The sequence below is a fragment of the Pyxicephalus adspersus genome, chromosome 1 (genome assembly GCF_032062135.1).
Source record: "Pyxicephalus adspersus chromosome 1, UCB_Pads_2.0, whole genome shotgun sequence".
NCBI lineage: Eukaryota > Metazoa > Chordata > Amphibia > Anura > Pyxicephalidae > Pyxicephalus > Pyxicephalus adspersus.
The window spans coordinates 106,271,031-106,287,155 of NC_092858.1; the positions used below are offsets into that span (position 1 = coordinate 106,271,031).

The 16,125-nt window shown below is 35.6% G+C and overlaps 1 protein-coding gene across 1 annotated transcript in view; it reads right to left on the reverse strand.

Moving 5' to 3' along the window:
* The window catches only part of GRM4 (glutamate metabotropic receptor 4), a 147,894-nt gene that overhangs the window by 26,307 nt on the left and 105,462 nt on the right, over window positions 1–16,125 (reverse strand). The window contains exons 4-6 of the mRNA XM_072422658.1: window positions 10,170–10,305; window positions 5,708–5,862; window positions 5,434–5,574 (exon numbers count right to left, since the gene is read on the reverse strand). Of these exons, the coding sequence (XP_072278759.1) occupies window positions 5,434–5,574; window positions 5,708–5,862; window positions 10,170–10,305 (432 nt within the window). The remainder of the gene's footprint in view (window positions 1–5,433; window positions 5,575–5,707; window positions 5,863–10,169; window positions 10,306–16,125) is intronic.

A 16,125-nucleotide genomic window follows, 5' to 3' on the forward strand; every position in this document is an offset into this window, starting at 1 on the left:
GATGGAGAGTCTGAGAATCAATTTGTATTTACCTGGGATGGAAAACAACATGCCACAATTAGATTATTACAAGGTTACCCACACAGTCCAATGATCCGTTATGGATTGGTTGCTAAAGATCTAGAAAAGCTTCCACCGATTTATTATCCAGAACAGCTCTAGATGAAGTACCAAACAGCAACCAGTGGTAATAAAGACAGAGTTAAGTTGTGGCATTTGTGCTCAGGAACCAACCATTTTGAACCAACAATTAGCAGGACTGGTGACTGCATCTGTTGAACTAGACGCACCTGTGATTATAATTGATGGGAAACCTTGCCAGGAGGATTCAGATTGGGAGCATTTGACAGCTGATGAATAATCAATTGTATGACACACTGATGGTTCAGCTATGGTCACACAAAAGGCCATTTGTACTACTACTGCTTTTTAACCCTCCACAGAGTCAAAGTTATATCAGATTGGGAGGGAGGATTTAACTAATATGCTGAATTACATACAGTGGACAAGAAGATTGAAGATACGACAAGTTCATCTGGACTCAATGAAAGTTATAATGGCCTGCTCAAACAAAAAAAAGCTGACCCCCAACAAATACATTGATAGATTGGGTTTGGGTTGTGTCACAAGCCTCATTTTTGTTAAATCAGTGGGTGGAGGGGGGAAATACACCATTCCTTCACATGTTATGTCAGGGACAACAAAGCATTATGTGAATTAGATTTTATTGTAAAAAAGTAAACTCAGTTACAGGACAAGATAGAAATTTTTGTGGATCCTTTGTGGGAGAAAAACTGTGAGTTTGTATAAACTGGACTACCGTATTCTATCAGGCCTTTATAAAAAGATGATGTGACTATGACCCATTGCCTGACTGATGTGACAGTGACTTGACCCAAGACATTTTTCAATAATGTTATGTGATTATTTGCATGGATATAGATAATATCCGGTATAGCAGATAGGGGAAGGGAAAATAAGAAGAAAGATTAGGTATTTGCTACTACAAGATAATACTGATGTAAAACTCAGAGATGTTGATGTTAACCCTGTTTACTTTCCTTCCCACAGACTGGTTCCAATCTTGGTGGCTATTCTTGGTATTAGCACAATATAGTTTATTATTAATTATGTTTCACCAACAATAATGCTTTACCAGTATATACTGGTATATGTATACCCTATATAAGGTCATTGTAAAGGAATGCAGCACATCCTTTAACTGGCATCCCTATAAGGTAAAATGCTGGTTAAATGATGACCATTGATCAAGTACTGGTCTTGCACTGTCTTAGTTCCTGGGTAATTTAAAACACAGTGCCACACCTAATTCTGTAGTCTCAACTAGAACCTACTTCATGCAACATGTTTTTTGATCATCTGCCAAGCCATTAAATTGGGGGACTCTTTGAATGAATGCAACTCACTCCCACAGCTAAGTATTTTTGTAATATCTAACTCTTTGCTGTTTTGTTTTATCTATCAGTCTTTATTATTAAATATTATCTTTAAATTACTTGCGTCTTTGTGTTATCTCTCTTTGTACACAAAATTTAACCCATCAATATTTACATAAACTGTCACAAATTATATCCATGACATAACAACATCTTCTAGACCAGAGGTCGGCAAATTCCGGCCTTTAGGCCAGATAGGGCCTAGCCGGTAGTTTGTTCCGGCCTAACGCCCCCTTAAGCCAGAACAGACTACCGGAGCAGGAGCCGCCGGAGCTCCGCAGCCGGTGCGGCTCTTGAACCTCTTCTTGCTGTGGCTCCCCTATTTACCGCTGCCGGCGTTAACACTTCCGCAGCCGGGGTAAATGGGGAACGCCCCCTGAAAAGAAAATCAATCTTCTTCCACAATGCATACGGAGGAGAGGGATTTCCCTTCAGGGGGCGTTCCTGGTGGGGGAAGAGCCATTAGGGCGGGACTCGAGAGTCTCGGCTAGTGTTCTGCTGCCCACCCCTGAAATGGCCTAGTGGCCACAAAAGTTTGCCTACCTCTGTTCTAGATACTCTTCTGGTGTGTGCTTGGATAACATAAGACAAAGATTTGTTATCTAAGCACACATCAAAAGAGTGTCTAGAAGAAATATCATATGGAATAGTATTACAAGGAAAAGAGTGCTTTGCTAATGGTATCAATATTTAATATTTTTCTTTTTAAAGTACACTGAACAGTTAGGTACTTTTAAAGTTTGTGTCTCTTTTGGGAGAGCATCTTTGAAATCTGCAGAGAAGCCAAAAATAAAGAGGAAAACACTTTTACAGGCTTTGGAGCATAGGAACACCCCCAGCAGCAGACAGTGGATACCAATTACCAGCATTATAGACACCACAGCCTTCTTTTTGGGGCCTTATTTTTATCATACTATTATGAAACCACATACATAATTTGCAAAGAGAATGGCAGATCCTTGATATCTGAGGTTATTGAAGAGAAGTACAACTGCATACACTATTGATTCAATCAATTGGCATCTAAACTAGAAGTGTAAGGATAGTTGTGAAAGAGGGTCACATATTATAGAAAACAAGATACATTTGCCAAGACTGTTGTTGCAGCATGAAACAAAAAGGAAAGAGAGCACAGAGGGTTTTTATGACAACAACAAAAAAGAGTGTATTATAAACATAAACAATTTCAAAATTGGTGCTATTCTTAACATAATCCTGCTAGGCTATTTGAACTTAACATATTACTCTTATGTAAAGCATTGTAACATAATCTTCAGGGTGTAAGGGACACATGCATAGGTTGCATTTGTCAATATATTTAATGCTGGAATGTTAAGTAGGAACATAGAAGCTAATCTACTATAAAGTGCATCCAGGTAAGTACTTCTAGGGTAAGTAGATTATTTTTTGATAACCAGAGGTAGCCGATAATTAATAGTGGAAGGAGGGCCTAGTATAGGTATCCTCTACCCCTAGAAATATGAAAAAATAGGGTGATAGACTTGGATCTGTATAAATATTGTTGTTAGGGATAGATTCGATACCGAGTGTCTATTTGGAATAATGATGATATTGCATTGGAGGGGATAGGATCCACATCTAAACTATTCTCTAAAGATATTAACCCTAAGAATGAATTATCCAAAAGATTGATAACTCTTTTAGAAACAAAATTTTTTAGAAACGAAAAGAGGGAGTCACTCTTTTTGGACTTGCAGTCCAAAACATGATGCCTGGAAGTGCAGGCATCATGTCCTCTGAAGTATCACTGTCATTGAAAGAATACCTTCTCTTAGACTACCCCTGAAGCATTGGCTTCCTGAATTATCGTCTTCTTGAGACCCAAAATTTGGTCTCTAAAAGAGTAATTAATCTTATGGATAATTAATTCTTTTAAACCAGCCCTACGTAGCAATTGCTGGTAAATATGTCAGCTTTATATGTTCACACTTTAAATTAAGATATTACATTTTCCTGAATAAATATATATTGAAAAATCGAGCAATGGGACAGTGGGGGAGTGGGATATGGTACTTAATCAAGCAATTAATTTTGAATGTAATTGTTTATATATAGTATACTGTACAGACATTCAGGTAAATAAGTATTATTTTATATATAAAAAGCACATGTGGGAGATTAAAGGGAAAAAAGACCTTTTGTTTCCACAGCTTGATGGTCATCACACTGCACTACATTTCTGTTTTACAACTTTACTCTCTGCTAGAATAGTGTATGCAAAAGTGATTATATATCTGGTTGGCTAAAACACTAAAAACAAAAGTGCAAACTGGAATATTATAGAATGTTTTATCTATGTTAAACCTCTCCATGGAGGCATTATTTCTTATCCATTGTTAGTAAAGAAATCATAATAAACAAAGTGTGGGAAACCTAACATGATTTATTACCCAGTATGTAAAAAAAAAAAATATATAATAAAAAATATATTCATATGTTTTTCATTGCAACAGTATAGTCCTTAGATTCCTTTTTATTTCAATAAACAAAATGTATATGAAAGAATGCCTTAGATCAGGGCAATAGTATCTGTTATTTTTTTAACAGGTCTTAAATCAGACACAAAGCAAAAATACAGAATACGGGCAGCATTTGTCACCCAATAGTAACATGGAAGCAAATTATTTATGCTGTGCATTGAAGATTGCATATTTTATTAATTGAGGAAAATTTATCTCACAGTGCCTTTAAATTAGAATAGATGGCTTTACCTTCCCATTGAAATAACTTTTGTAAAATAAGTCAATATTTACAGTCTAAAAACAAAAGTAAACTACATTTATTTTTGTAGCATAAAATTTGGAATGCTTCTTTGTATGCTAGATAAACAGCAAGATAATCATAAACTGAAGAAGAAAAAACTCAGAAAGATCGTTAGGGATTATATCGTTTAACAAATTTGACACTGCAGATTTAAAAGGTGTTCACATTGTGGCTTACATTTGAAGAAATGCTTACATGTTGTATTAGAGGAAACTTTAGGAAAAATAAGGTACCATAAAGGTAGCTAATGGTATTTTTACCATTACCAATAACCTCATTCTTTCTCTGACTACATGAGACCTGGAGGCATCAGATGGTAATGTACTTTATAACTGTCTTATTATATGCCTTCCTGTCTCCTGAGAAAGTATGGTGAATAGATTTTTAAAAAAAATACAAATTAAATAACTTTCTGGTATCCTGCATGACATTCCTTTGTAATTTATTCCATATGACTTTTCCTGTCGATCTGACACTCCCCCGAGAAACAAAATGTTTTTTTTTCTGTTATTTTTTTAATTATGTTTTTGAAATTGATTGTCTAAAGGTACAAAATGTGTTTTTGGTGTGGTATCTCCTTTGATTGGGTTGGGCTTTTATAGGGAAATCCTATGTTAAATACTGCTTATATTTATATTTACTAGGAAAAAAAGAAAATTTGGGAAAAAGACACGCAACATGGCCAGTGTCAGTTGATTAGCATCAGGAGACAAAAATATTTATTACATATTTTGTGTCTAAGCAGTGGCCAAATCACAGTGGAAAATTTTCAGGGTATATTATTATGCTCTGCACTAGCATATACTTTTTACATAACCTTTTTTTGTTGCTGAGATAAGAGTAAAGGGGAATACTATAGACTACAGGCTCTTAATTCCTGTCTCATATGGTATAAACTAATGTAAATTTCTGAATTTTTCTAAACCATTTGCTACTGCTGTATGTTAGAGATATAATAAAAATGTTTAAGTATGTGTGTAGCATGTAAATTGAAAGATCTGAGGCTGGTTGAGCTTCTTAATTGCATTCAGGATGGTGGCTCCTAGTAGCAGGCTTAGTAATTTTTAAATAATGTCTACAGAAATAAGGCTTTAACTGGTATATACCATGCCTAATTTAGTAAAGTTTCTCTTTAAAGGATTCCCCTGTGACTTGATGAGAGAGTATATAAATAATTGTCATTTATGCTTACTTGTACACTTCTTTCCATGACCACCCCTGCGCAATGCATTTCGACTTAGTCTACAGTGAAAATTGTCTTCCCAAAATTCTGCAAACCAGACATTCCTTCTGTTGTTATCAAGTGTCCGACTTGTAAAGTATCTGTCAAACCCTAGGAAAATCAGAAAGACATAGATAGATAGATAGATAGATAGATAGATAGATAGATAGATAGATAGATAGACTGATGCAGAAGTAGAGAGGGAGACAGAGGAATCAACTACAAATACTGGATAATAATAAACCTCTGACTGATGCTCGTCTAGGCAGTATTGTGACGGCTCCTTCTGCCACTTCCTCTTGTTGCAGAACTGGTGAAATCTTAGAACCCCAGCTGTCAGAACCAACCCACATAAAGTGTCCTGTCTGATTGGCCCTTTTTGCAGCTGCAAGTACTCGTCTGTAGGGGACAGAATAATAAAGAAAATATTTTGTTCCACTTCAATAAAAGAGTTAGAAATAATAAATATTATTTATTCAAGCTAATACTAGCCTGCTAAATATATGTCAGTTAACTTTAAATCACTCCAAATAACAATTATTAATGGAGTTAATGCAGTATTATACATATATATTGTGACATGCAGTCAGTTTAATGTACTGTAAATTTTTTCTAAATACAAAAATAGAGTTGTTGCCAAAATAATACAATACTTGACTGAGAACAAAACAATGTATTACATTTTCTACTGGGACTAAATTTCTTTACTGTCTGTATTGCTACAGAGGATCATATCTGCATAGTAATATACCCTAAAAGTGCATCTGTGCCAAAACTAAAGCCAGTATTAGCTATTATTTACACAATCCAAATAAAGATTAAAAATTAACCATCCCTAAATTCCCTTACTAATTGGATTGCAAAATAATTCATTTTTGTAAATCACAAGAAAGATGCTTGAGCCAATTGATAATGACTCAAAAACACTTACTGAGTGTTTAGTTTAGAAAGCTCTCAGAATTCCAAGATTTTTTTGTAATAGAGATAATAGGTATAGAGCTTTGGTTTAAGTGCCTGCTGTTGAAAAATGTGTATATACATTTTTCAACATTTTTTACTGTTTGTTTAGAATATGTAAATACTTAAGTTCACTTTAAGTTGTAAGTAGATGATGATTTTCGACATATAACAATGATGTAAAACACTCTGCTTACTGATGTCTACTGCACACATATGAACACCATTTAAGGAGTTACAGAAACCTAACATAGATTTACTATATGTATGCTTTTGTGCTCTGGATTGGTGCTTAACATTATGGAAAAATTAGTCTATTTATGGAGGGTGTTGTTTAAAGGATGCTCCAATTCTATGCACTTAAATATTAGGTATGATTTATTAAAGCTCTCCAAGTCTGGAAAAGATAGATTATCATGAGTGAACCTGTGTGATTCACACAAACCTCAAATATTTCTAAAAATCATTTGCTATGATATGGCAAATGTTTTCACACCTAGACTGGATTTATTCCAGTTTTTCTGGATCACCCGGGTTCACCTATGATAGTCTATCTTCTTCGGTGTTGGAGAGCTTTGATAAATCAGACCCTTTAAGGCTGATTCACCAAGCAAAATCGGAAGCTCGCTTGCGCATTCGTATTAGCGATGCAAAATCGGAAGCCTTCGATCAATTTATCAACCAAATATGAGGCGCTGGTGTACTTGCGCGGAAGTCATCAACTGAAGCAATCTCTCCGATGGATCACACTGCCGAGCTTGCATTAAACTCACTGTTCCCCTAAAAAAGCATTCTTTCTAATGGCACACATATTACCCTTAGCCCTAAAAAAAATGTGCTGTTCAAATGTTTAAAACATTCATATGAGCTAGGTAATAAGCGTATTTTAAAATGACTTATTTCTTTCCAGTTAGGCAAGAGTTAACTGAGTTCAGCTCCTCTACATAGGCGCCTATCTAAACACTTACGATGCCTAATCGGGGGAGACACCCTGGGGTAAATATTGCGAGTTTCCGCGGGCTAAACCTCGGTTTTGCCATTGGACTAGATTTTCCCACAAAAGTCACATGCACACACACGTTCTTGTTTGCTTCTATAGATATATATGTATATATGTATATGTGTGTGTGTGTATATATATATATATATATATATATATATATATATATAAAAAAAAATATATATATATATATATATATATATATATATATATATATATATAATAATTATATATATATATATATATACATATAGAAAATATTTTTAACATTAAATCCTCATCAACTTTATTGTATTGTTTTATTTATTTGAAAATCTGTTTACTAGTGTACAAATCTAAAGGATCGTATCAATAAATGATTATGGAATGTCCAATTGCAAAAAAAAAAAACAGCCAATTTTGACAGACTGCGCAAGTGCGGCGAATTTATATCACCTGTGCGCTTAAATTTGAACATATATAAGGGTGTCGTTTAACTTGCTTTTTCCTTTTGTCTTGTTCTTTTCTTGGAGGGGCTGTTGTTTTGTTTGTTATCCTAATCTATGTTGCTGCATTTGATACTTTGCTTACCCTTTAGCACAATAGCTGTTTTTTTTTGTAACTTTGAATATTTCAAAGTCCATTTTGCAATTTTGAAGTCAATGTTAATGCTTTGTTATTGTGTTTGTGGCCATATTGTTTGATTGCAAAATTCTACCTTTATTACCACATTGAAATGTTTGTCCTGCATAAATATTTTCTAATCCAGTTTTCCACTCTTGATAGGTCAAAATTGCATATTGGTTTGGTAAGTATTTTTTGAATGCAATATTTTTGGGGCCATTTTTGAACTATTTTGGCTTTACATGGAAGTGTGGGTTTACATGTGTTTTGTTTGTTCTTTATATATATATACACCAACAGGCGGCAAATCAACAGGAGTGCAAATGTCAAACTATTAAAGAAAACAAACAAAAAATAAATAAAAACCATGACAATTTATATATAGAAATTAGTTTGCAGTGTTGCAACCAAAAGAAAAAGTATGAAAACAACAAGTGCAACAAATGTAACTGTAAAAGAAGCAAGTTTGTGAATGAGTAGAATGTAACATAAAAAAGTAACACTTACACAAAAAAAACATCAAGCATTAAAGATTCAAACTGACCTGTAAAATGACTGGAGATGTGCACCAAACAGGGTGCAGGTGTGCGCTAATCAATTGCCACCACCTCACCATTGAGTTTAACATCTGCTCCTGAATAGCACAGCTGAAAATTAATCACCTTAATTGGCGCATTCGAGATCTTTGCTCATTTTTGCAGGAAACCAGCAGGCGAGTTCACTAGAACTCGGGCTCGACTCGCCGTAATAGAGCTTGCTGCCTGGCGCGTGTGTACTCGCATTCCATTGATAAATCAGGGCCATTGTGTTTATATGGTGCATATAAACAAATTGATATAGGTACAATTAAGCTTCACTTAAGTCACAATTAAGCTTCAATTAGGTCACTCAATTAGCACCCAAAAATGTACTGTCCGCAATCTTTACAGATTAACTTTTTTGCTTTTCAAACCTATAATTCCGAATTGCGAGCAACTTTCTTTTGCTACTGAGAGATCATCTTTTTAGGTTGGAATGACATAGAAAAAGTAGCTCCCTAGGTAGTTAGTAAGTAAACTCACTGGATGCTTGACAAGTGAAAAAATCAACTGCTAATTAAATGAAGCAAATGACTTCCTACAGAGTTAGCTACATGAGCTATATACAGTGGCATCTTGTAGTGATCATGCACACATGGCTGGAGCATTGTGCATTTATTTGAGATTAATTGCTTCTACATTTGCACCATGCATTGACGAAACCATTCCATTATTGTACATAACACATTGATAGAAAAATAGCAATGTTACTTTTGGAAATGTAAAATAGTACATTCTTGTTGTGCTTTTAGGATACTGTACCAGCCTTTGCTTATCTCATGCAGAAAAACACAGCTATTATGTCTTAATTATTCCCTATTCAGTTTTGATCACAAGCTTGTACCCTTGTTTCTTTGCTTGTCACATTTTACAATAATGTATGCAACTGCTTTTTATTATGAAGGACTGTGAAATGAATTTCCACTTCATAAAAGAATAATGATAATAAACTAAGAAACTAACAATTGCATTATCGAAATCTTGAAAGTAACCATGACAAACATTGATAAGAATTAAGCATATAGAGTATAAAAGAAAAAAAGCAATGCTTTATATGTATTTAGGGCTGCTTACTTTTTCCTCCACATGCTCTTAATGATCAGTATTAATCCAACAAAAAAACCTGTCTTAGCTAAGCAGAACCTGTGTTGAACAACTTAAAAACAAGAAAAGATACCTCTAAAATGTGTATTGAAAACAAAACAATTTCTGATTGTGTGTTATTTTTCTCTAAAGTATGCATTAGCTGTAGTTCAAAATTACCTACCTATTATTTTTTGTAAAGTAAATACCTAAAAGCAGAATTGTAGGACAACTGTATCAGTAAACAAAAAATCTTGACAGTTTTTTTTGGCAAAGGTATATTTGTTTATGATAAAGGAAAAAAAACAATCAAGTAAAATTAGGCCAGTCTGATGTACATTGGTCCTAACAGACTTAATTCCATATACAGCAGCTGTTCATTAACAGAAGAAATCACTGCATGATTCAGGTATTGTATCCAATGCACCAAGATTGCTTTATTTATCCTGTTCATCTATTGAAAATAGAAATCCTAAATCCTTCACCTGATATCGTCTTCACTAGCAAAGATGATGACAGCACGAGCATTAGATGTCTCCAGTAGACGCCGAATTATCTTGTCAAATTCTCCCGCTTTTGGCTCTCGTGGGATTTTAACTGATTGTGCTACACACAAGCTTCCTACAGATAAAACACAAGTTGGTTATCTGTACTAACTATGTTGCATGCTGATAGAGCATACAGTGGTACAAAAAATTACTTTCAATATTTTTTAAAAAAGCATACTGCTTACATCAACTAAAGCCTAAAAACGTTGAGACAATGTATTCCTGATTTCAAAAGCCTCAGTTTGTCATTCATTAATGATACATTTCTGTTTCTTAAACAACTTAATGTCTAACCTGCGATTTAGTGAGGAAGAGGTAAGTGTGACACCAATGGTTAAGGCCACTTATCCCTTTTAAAAGGTAGATGCATCTATATCAGATATACAGTATATGGCCAAATATACATTTCTACAACACACAAAAGCCAATCATGTGTGTGGGGAAAAAAGGATTATGCTGGATGATTGTTTAATTTACGTAAAACAGGTGGACCTTACTTACCTCAGAGATCATTTTCTTTGCAAAGTGAACAGGCACTACCCTTTTAGTAAATCTGCCCCAAAGGCTTCCCTTAAGATAAGAACTAAAAATGCTCTTGAATGAAGCCTGAATTTGAAAAATTATTGTTCACTAAATACCTCTTCCTTATTTACAAACTAAAATGTAAATCAGGGTTAAAAAAAATAGTTGAAAAGCCTATATACCATCTAAAAGCTGTATCCACATATTCATTGTTTAGGTTTTATAGTGCTAAGAAAATATACAGTACACATTTGTGTTATGTGAAAGTGTCTGTAAAATAAATTTTTTATTTCCTTGATGAAAATTACCAGCATGTTGATTTAAGAGCCTGTGGGAAAAGAAATTGTGCATGCTTATGAAATTACTTGTGCACTGCATGAGAGTTTCCAGATATACAAACAAAAAAAATGCTAATAAGGACTAAAATATGTCTGTCCAAGAAAGCATGCAATGAAAGATGAAAGATAGTAGGCAATGGCACTGTATTTATTTATCTAGAATACGCTGATATTTTAATATGAACACCTGACATACTGCTTCTAACAGAGGGTCAAAAGTATCTGTCAAATAGGATTGAATTTGGTGGACCTTGCTGTTTTTATGCAAGGTTAATTTTTTATGTTTTCCCAAAGTGTTTCTTAGGGTACTTATTGTAACATTTAACTTCCTGACTAACACTGGGTTACCACTAAGGAATTCAGGATGATATGTGAAATTCAGGGTGACGTAGCAGGAAATAATCAACACACAACTTGCATGTAGACCCTGAAAGTGCTCCGAATATTCTTGGGTTTCCAGTTGTCACATTTTGGCTAACACCAGACAGAGAGCAAACTGAAAATTTATTTGGAAGCAGTCCAAGGGAGACATCATGGGTCCAGTAAAGTCTTAATGTCTCCATAAACAGTACTTATCTTCATCCTTATGCAATTACTTTAGGGCTGGTCTTTGTGATAGTAGTGAGTTGAAAAACATTAAAAACATTACGATAAAACATACATAAAAAACGTAAAACCCCTATAATTTTCACCTATCACATAAAGTTTTTTTTTTTTATTAATGCTAACTCTGATTGATAAGCATTGAGTTGCTTCAGTCAAAATTCAAACTACCTCTAATAAGGCAATTTGTAGTACTAGTAGTAATGCTAAACATTGCAAATTCTACATATTTTTACTATTTTAATACATTCGGGCCTTGAATTTGACAATCATTTACCTCCACACTAAGTTAAGGTCCCAGCTTTATCTGTTCCATGTTTAGTATGAACATTAATTCTGTTTGTTATCTATTTGCCTAAATTTCTATTTTATGTCTAACAAACAGGTTATGCTATATTTCTACCTGATTCTAATTTCATAAAATGGAGGTAAAGGTAAATGTGTACATAATTATGAGAATTGGTGTACCAATTTTTTGTTGTTATTATTATTATTATAGCAATATTTATTATTATTTATAATAATTACTATTATAATAATGTTTAATAATTAACAGGATTTATATAGAGCTAACATATTGCGCAGCACTGTACATTAAATAAGGGTTGCAAGTGACAGAAACAGACAGTGACACAGGAGGAGAGGATCCTGCCTCGAAGAGCTTACAATCTGGGAGGTGGGGGAAGTAACACATGTGTCACTTTCAGCTAACCTTCCCTACAGCTAAGGGTTTTATTACTTGTTAACCAACAGGTATGTAGCAAATTATGCTCAACCCTGCTGTTTTAAGTTACCCTTTGTTTTTGTTTTTTTGAAACTGAGTTTTTATTAAACATTTTCTTTTATATGCAACAAGTATAAACATAGCAATACAAAAATTAACTTAATAGACAGAAGGTAAACCATGCAGTTACACGAATAAACAATGGTGGCATTGAAACAAAATACATGTCCATGTCCATAAGTGGCTACTGCTATATTCAGGGGTTTCAGATCTCTGCCAAAAACAACACAGTGAGCAACAGAATCAGATAAAACCATACATTCTTCCGCACATACCAATGATGCATTTCTTCCAATCAGAAGGACACAGTATTCCAAATCTATCAAGCCGTATATATATGCTCCAAAGCAAAAAACATAAATAAATACACTTTTGCAAAATATATATTTACATTTAATTGTTTGTGACATTTAAAATAACCCAAGAGACATAAAGTGGACCTACTTGTTTATGTAGTTCTAATTAATCAACTTCATATATTCACCAGGAGGTATTACTCACAAATTTTCTATTTATCAAATTTCAACATGTATCCACAGGTAGCTTAATTGCTGTAATTGTAATTACCGTGACCCCCTAGTGTTAAATCATAACACCCTTTTACTCTCCCCAAAGTGAGATAATAAAACACACAATTCCATCTGTACCTTTTTCATCCAGGTATATAGAACCAATAGGTAACAGCAATGGCCACCTACAAACAAATTTAAATGTGATGATTATATGTACCAATCATTCCTTATTTAACAAATCCCATAGATCATCACCATTTTTAATTATAGTGCTTCTATCAGGTACCATAAAGTTTCATACAAAGTCCACTTCAAATCATAACTATCCAAACATAGATTGTCATTTCCATTATTCAAAAAGCTTACCTTAGTGGTCTCTGAGTGTAATCCTTTCTGGGTCACAGCTTTCCTACCTGTGTCTGAACCTTGTCTGTCCTGATCCTCCTTAAATGTAGCTGGTGTGTGGCTTCCTTCTCCTCTTCTAGAGGAGAATAAAAGTAATGAAGCAATAGATGACACATGTATTGAAACAAGAGAAAACTTGGAACGTAAATCACAAAAGATCTGGAGAACTTCTTGGGTAGCTCTCGTTCAGGAAGCTTTCCAGATTTACAAAGAAACTCCAATCTATGGGCATTCCTAAAAGCAGTAAGTCTAGAAATAGATGAATTAGAAACAATAAAAAGGAAAAGGGGGAATAATAATGATCTTTGGCCAAAAAGTTAAAGAGAAAGAAAGATCAATAACTAGAATCATAACTAAATACACACAAGAACATGACAAAATCCCCAAAAAATTATAAAAAATATTGGCTCATCCCTCTAGAGGACCTGAACCTCAGTAAATGTATTGGGAAAAATCCAACAATAACATATCGAAGAGCCCAACCATTGAGGGATAAACCTATCAAAAGCCACTTTGAAGTCTTAGAAGACAAGGTAAACCCAAGGGAACTAGATGTTATAAAAAATGCAAAGAATGCAGATGGATTTATTAGCCGAGGGAAAAAAATATAACCTCCCAGTAGACTTCTGTGGTTGAGATTTGGTCACATGCGAAACTGAAGGGGTGGTGTAATTGGCTATATGGAGCTATAAATATTTGTATGTAGTTAAAACTAAACGTAAATTTAAAAAAGAATCTACAAACACATTTATAACATAAGAAATGGTAAATTAAACCCCCTTAGCGGTAATCCCGAGACACAGTCGGCGTAGCTTTAACCTAAAAAAAAAATCCTACTTACCTTGCTCTGCTGTCGTCCCCCGGCGTCCTGCTCCTCTGATCTCCAGGCACGAAATTCAAAAAAATTTGTATTGGATTCAATTATAATTATATTATATATATATATATATATATTATATATATATTATATATGCTACTGTACACTTATATTACATGTAGAGATGAGCGAATTTCTCAAAAATTCGATTTGGCCGGTTCGCCGAATTTTCTGAAAAGGTTTGCTACGATCCGAATTCATTCGCGGCAAATCATGTTAAAAAACGCCTATTTCCGGCCTGCAGAGAGCCTTGATAGTGATGTAGAACACTGTGCCTTGCAGTAACACGCATAGGGAGTCTGCTGTGGTAGTGAAATACCACTGTGAGTTAGTATGCCATGCAGATGACAGGCGTCGCTATTAGAATCACTGCACACTTCACTTATCTGGGCAGTCACGGGGCCAAAACTGACTAAATAACTCAAGTATAAACTCAGCCTTACAGGTCCATGTTAGCGTCAAGAAGAAGCGCACTCCTTTTTTACCCTTGTCAGCTGATTCCACAAAGATGCCTACAGAACCTGTTCTATTAACCGCTTATACAAGTAGAGCCCCCCCAACAGAGTGGAGAGGGTGTCAGCAATAGTGTTGGTCGAATAACTCACTATTCGATTCAACCGCTATTCGGTCGAATAATGCATTATTGTTCGGGTGATCGAACGCCAAATTCGAACTCCATTAAAGTCAATAGGGGAAATATTTGTTTTTTTTTCTGGACTTGTAGAGCTTCTACAGCCTCTAAATACATTTAAAAAGACATGGCAAGACTTCCACAGCTCTGCACAACACTGTACAAGTAGAAAAAAAAATAAGGAAGTCTTTTTTCTGTTGCTGGCAAGGCTATTTTATGGGGCGGTCAAGGGAACATGCCGGATTTTATACGCTCTCCAAATAGAGGCAGAGAGGGGCACGAGGGGGTTCCTCTGGTCCAAAAATAAGCCGCCAGGATTCACCGCTCCATTACAAGCCATACACAGGCTTCAGAGTACAGGCAGAGGTCTCTGAGGGGGTCTTTCAGTTAAAAAAATAGCCAGCTACACAGCTCTGTTATAAATTACAAGTGACAGGTGGCAGCAGCAGGAGGAGGAGGAGGAGGCGGTGGGCACTGAGATGGAGCGGGGACCGCATTGGTATCTGGCATCTAGAGTAGGGTACTGGGCAGGTGGCAGCATCAGTAAGAGCAGGAGAAGGAGGCGGTGGGCCCTGAGACGAAGTTTGGACGGTATTTGTAACTGGAATCTAGAGTTGGGTACTGGGCAGGCGGCAGCATCAATGAAAGCAGGAGGAGGAGGCGGTGGGCCCTGAGAAGTGACGATGGCATTTTTAACTGGCATCTAGAGCTTGGTACTGGGAGGAGGAGGTGGTGGGCCCTGATACGCAGCAAGGAGGGCATTACAATATAAGGCCATCACCTTTATTGACAATGTAGAAGCTGTAGCTCTTGGAGACATGAATGGATGAGTGAGATTCCAATCTGTCCCTACCTACTAGGTAGCGAAACCACATGAAAGGGATTGGGCTTGGAGGAATCAGAGGGGAAAGAAGACCCTGTTGAACTGGAGTCTAGTCTGTAGCTAGTGGAGACATTGCTTTGTGGGGCATTGCCTTTTTCTATCTGCTAGCTGTAACTTTCTAAAATGCAGCATGGACAGCCTTGTTAACTGGCATCTACAGCTGGGTACTGGGCAGGCGGCAGCAGTAACAGCAGGAGGAAGGGGTGGTGGGCTCTGGAACAAAGTATGGACGGCATTAGTATCTGGCATCTAGAGTTTATATTGGTCAGGCGAAAGCTTCAGGAGGCTACAGAGTGGCACAATGACAGAGTCTGGAGGTGGCGGCAGCATCAGGAGGA